Below are 4,711 nucleotides of genomic sequence, written 5' to 3'. Positions count from 1 at the left end.
CATTAAAAAGAGGATAAAATCATGAGCTCAGACTTGCACAATCTAACTTTGAAGAGCTCGAGGGATGTCCATCTATGTACTAAAATACACTCTTGGATATATTATGGTAGAGTCCAGGAATAGAGCTATATATACAGAAATCTTTTAAGTGGGGAGTAGTTAAAAGAATGAAACATGTTTTAAATGAAAAAAAAAATTTTAGGTCTCCTGAGTTACAGAGGAACACTCAAAAATAAGCAGGAAAAAAAAAATTCATGAATCAGTGAAAGAAGTTAGCGATATAGGAGAAAAAAACAAGAGAGCTCTGTTATGCAAAGACTAAGAATGCAAAAATGCATTCAGCTTCAGGAAGTGAACAATGCCTGACTTACAGTCTCTTAAAGTTTTTTATTTTATTTTATTCCATGATAAGATATCAGAATGTAGACCTTTTTTTATAAATTTTTTTTCATTTTATTTTTTTTCAGTGTTCCAAATTCATTGTTTATGCACCACACCCTGTGCTTCATGCAATATGTGCCCTCCATAATACCCAATAGTTTACTTATTTGACAGAGTGAGAGAGATAGGGGACAAGCAGGGGTAGTGGGAGATGGAGAAGCAAGCTCCACACTGAGCAGGGAGCACAATGCTGGGCTCGGGATCCCAGAGCTCTGGGATCATGAACTGACCAAAGGCACCCAGGTGTCCTAAGAATGCAGACATCTGCTGGCATCCATCAAAGACCTTTTAGACTGGATTATTTTCTATCTGTTCATAATATCATCTTTAACACGTAGACTCTCAAAGGTCATGATTGCTGCATCTTTGGGCATCACATTAATATCAAATGCAGGAATGGAAGAGCTAGAAGAGACTTCTCTACATTAATCTTTGGGTTTTAATCTGAGAAAGAAAACCTTCCACAGAAGTCATTGTTCTGTATCTCATCAAAACTTGGCTACATGCCCCTCTGACACCAACCCATGGCCAAGTCACATAGATTATTCATATTTCATCCCACGGCTAAAATAAGAACCTAGTTTCTTACAAAGTATGGCAATTTCCATCAAATACCTAAACAGATAGGTGTTCTCTCTTTTAGAGACTATAAGGGAATATACGGAAATTTGAGTTGCCAAGGTAAAGAGTGGCTTATTGTTAGTGTTTTCCTGTTCTTGGTGTAGGACTTGTCTGTTTCAAATAACAGACACACCAGCATTCTGTAAAATGCCATCCAGCTACCAGTCATTATATTCCTTGAGCCAAAATTCATTCATGTATATTAATGTTCTCTAAGCAAGGAAACCAGTACCTTTCTGGTTAAGATTAGATATGAAACATGAAGCTTTTCTTCATAATTATCCCCAGAAATCATCACTTGCTGAGAAATGTTGGTACCAAAATAATAATAACAATAGTAATAATTAATAATCTATTTCTATCACATATATGCATACTCTACTCCAACCATATATTTCACAGAATTCTTTTTCCTTTTCTTGCCCCTCTCCTATTGCTTTCCTTCCAATTCCTTTTCATAATTATTAATTATTCTGATTATGCTCACCACAGTGTAGCTACCATACCTCACCATACAATGCTATTACAGTGCCATTGACAACATTCTCTGTGCTCTTTCATTCTAGTGATTTATTTACTCCATAATTGCAAGTTTTATATCCCACTCCCCATTACACTATTTGGCCCATCCCTCAATCGCCCTCTCCTTGGCAACTACCAGTTTATTCTCCGTATTTGTATGTCCATTTCCTCCTTTTCATAATTTTTATTACACATACATGGCTAATGTAGAAAACAACAAAACATAGATGGTCAACATTTTTAGTGTTAGAAGTACCTAAAATGTCATTATCCAAAATGATCTAAAATGTTGATTCATACATATTTTTGTAGTGTATAATTATAAAGAGCACATCAAATGTATATTCCTTTATAAGTAATTATACTTAATAATTTAGCAGACATCTCATCAAGTCTAAATTTGCTTCTTTGTGATGGCCTAGCTCATCTTATCAAATCCCCCTTTCTGAGTATCATCTCATTTCTAATCATATCTTTGAAATGTACCTTTAATTTTTCCTTTTACATTAAATAATGAATGGATCCAAATACAAGCTATCTATACATATTTTCAGCCTTTCTCTTTTTCTTAAGATTTAGGTATTTATTTGAGAGGGAGAGAGAGAGAGCACAAGTGGGAGGGGCAAAGAGAGAGGGAGAAAGAATCTCAAGCAGACCCCTGCTGAGCACAGAGCCCAGCAAGAGGCTCCACATGGGGCTCTGGCTCCACACAGGGCTCTATCTCATGATCCTCACATCATGACCTGAGCCGAAACCAAAAAGTTGTATGCTTAACCTACTGCACCATCTATGCTGCCCATCTTTAACCTTTCTGTTTATCCATAGTGATAACAGATATTTCCCTTGAAAAAGTTGTTTGTAGCCATTCTACTCACCTTCAAATAGCATTTTAGTTAAACTTCAAGACAAGCTCTCATGACCTTTATCTTTCATGACTCTCTGGGGTCATGTAGTTTTCGCATGCTCTTAGTATATCATAATTAAACATTTTGTTTAAGTAAAGTCACCAGTCTTTCAGTTTTGTGTTTGAATTGACACTTATTAATCCTAAAATAGACCTATCAAAAGCACAATATCTCTATCCTAGCAAAGTAATTAGAAGCCCTTTTTCAGAGTCTGCTGACACTCTGGGATTTAGCATTTCACCAGTTTAAGGTACATTTTAATTATCCAAGGCACTGGTTGCAGTCACAATATTGGAAACTATCAGAGGACTCAGCCTTTTCATTTTAAGCTAATGCTTCCTCTTAGAGTAAACATTCTTACACTCATTGTCTGGTCACTATTCACTATTGCATGAGTGATTAATGCCTGAAACTTTGCAGGTGTGAAGTAAAAGAATAATCAAAGAGTACATTCTGCTACAGTATCTGTGCACAAATATGATCAAGGGTTTGAACATTCAAATCATGGCTAACTATTTATGACACAGAAGACGTTTTCTTGAATATACATGGAGAAGACAGAAGATGCCCAAATTATTATACAAGGAGCATGGTAAAGAAACTTTCTACCAGGAAGATGTTACTCTTTGCTCCTAATTCCTCCACGTTACCTGCCTTATTCTCACATGATTTCTTTCCCTGTCATCCTAGCCTAACTTTTGATTATCTCATTTCTATTTTTTTCTTCCTTTCCCCTGTCCTCTCTGTATGTATTTGAACTTCTCAATTAGACACTTGCCACGTATTTTCCACAAAATCATTGATGGGCAAACAACATATCAATGTTCAGTTCCCATATTTCTCAATTCTGCCTTATTTTCTACCTTTAGAATACTTCAGCTTCTTCTCTACTGATTGAGCCAATGGATACAACAAATGTCTCTGTAGTATCTGAATTTGTATTGATTGGACTTTCAAATTCATGGGTGATGAACCTTTTTCTCTTTTGGTTCTTCTCTGTGTTCTACATGGGAGTTATCCTGGGAAACCTCTTCATTGTGTTCCTGGTAATTATTGACTCTCATTTACACACTCCCATGTACTTCCTGTTAGCCAACCTCTCTCTCCTTGATCTAGGTCTGTCCTCTACCACAGTGCCCAAAATAATCACTAATCTTTTCACTAACTGCAAAATCATTTCCTTTCCAAAATGCATAATACAGATATTTTTTATTCATGTCATGGGTGGAGGTGAGATGGTGCTGCTCATAGCCATGGCATATGACCGGTACACTGCAATCTGTAAGCCTCTCCACTACTTGACCATCATGAGCCCCAAAACGTGTGTTTCCTTCGTAGTGACTGCCTGGATAGTGGGGATAATCCATGCCGTATCTCAGTTTGTATTTGTCATAAACTTGCCCTTCTGTGGCCCTAATGAAGTAGATAGTTTTTACTGTGATTTCCCTCGGGTCATGAAACTTGCTTGTGTAGACACTTACAAGCTAGAGTTTGTAGTCATTGCTAACAGTGGGTTTATATCCATGGCTACCTTCTTCTCTTTAATTATTTCCTATATCTTCATTTTGGTCACTGTCTGGAAACGTTGTTCAGGGGACTTGTTCAAAGCATTTGTCACACTGTCAGCTCACATCACTGTAGTGATTTTGTTTTTTACACCATGCATGTTTCTCTACGTGTGGCCTTTCCCCACCACATCACTGGATAAGTACTTGTTCATTGTTGATTTTGCTATCACTCCCCTCTTGAATCCTGCCATCTATACATTAAGAAACAAAGACATGAGAGTGGCCATGAGAAGACTAGGCAAACGGATTGTGGGTCCTCATGGGATCTCACAATGATTTGGAGCAGATCTAGAGACCACATGCTTCAGGCTCACCAAGAGCACTGCAAGTCATGTGATTGTCATCACTACAATGGTAAGAACTACTATTGTTATGATAGTTAAACAAAAGTCCCCCTGTAGAAATTGATTATTGAGTCAGAGATGACTTTATTTTGCTAATGACAGAGAATAAATTGACATCACCTAGTTACATTGAGAAGAAAGGTGAGAAAGAAAACTGAGCTGATTTATAGGAGTAAACTTAACATTCAAATACCATTTTCTGTGACTTGCTAATTGTATTTACTCTCAATTACGAAGACATATGTCAAACAAGTGATAAATATATCTCATGGTAACATGGATTTAATTGATAAAATGTAACTTTGAGTCG

The 4,711-nt window shown here is 36.8% G+C and overlaps 1 protein-coding gene across 1 annotated transcript; it reads left to right on the top strand.

Annotated features, from left to right (window-relative positions):
* Nucleotides 1-3,391: 3,391 nt before the first annotated feature.
* Nucleotides 3,392-4,333, top strand: LOC131837159 (olfactory receptor 4F6-like). The gene has a single exon (XM_059183406.1). It carries the CDS (start codon nucleotides 3,392-3,394, stop codon nucleotides 4,331-4,333), a length of 942 nt encoding a protein of 313 aa, XP_059039389.1.
* The last annotated feature ends 378 nt before the right edge of the window (nucleotides 4,334-4,711 follow it).

This window comes from Mustela lutreola, chromosome 7, assembly GCF_030435805.1.
Source record: "Mustela lutreola isolate mMusLut2 chromosome 7, mMusLut2.pri, whole genome shotgun sequence".
Taxonomy (NCBI): Eukaryota; Metazoa; Chordata; class Mammalia; order Carnivora; family Mustelidae; genus Mustela; species Mustela lutreola.
The sequence above is the reverse complement of the archived record's forward strand: the minus strand, read 5'-3'. Positions and strand labels throughout refer to the sequence as shown.

Bases quoted from the DNA above. Each gene is read 5' to 3' on its own strand.
- LOC131837159 (XM_059183406.1), top strand. From the start codon at position 3,392: ATGGATACAACAAATGTCTCTGTAGTATCTGAATTTGTATTGATTGGA.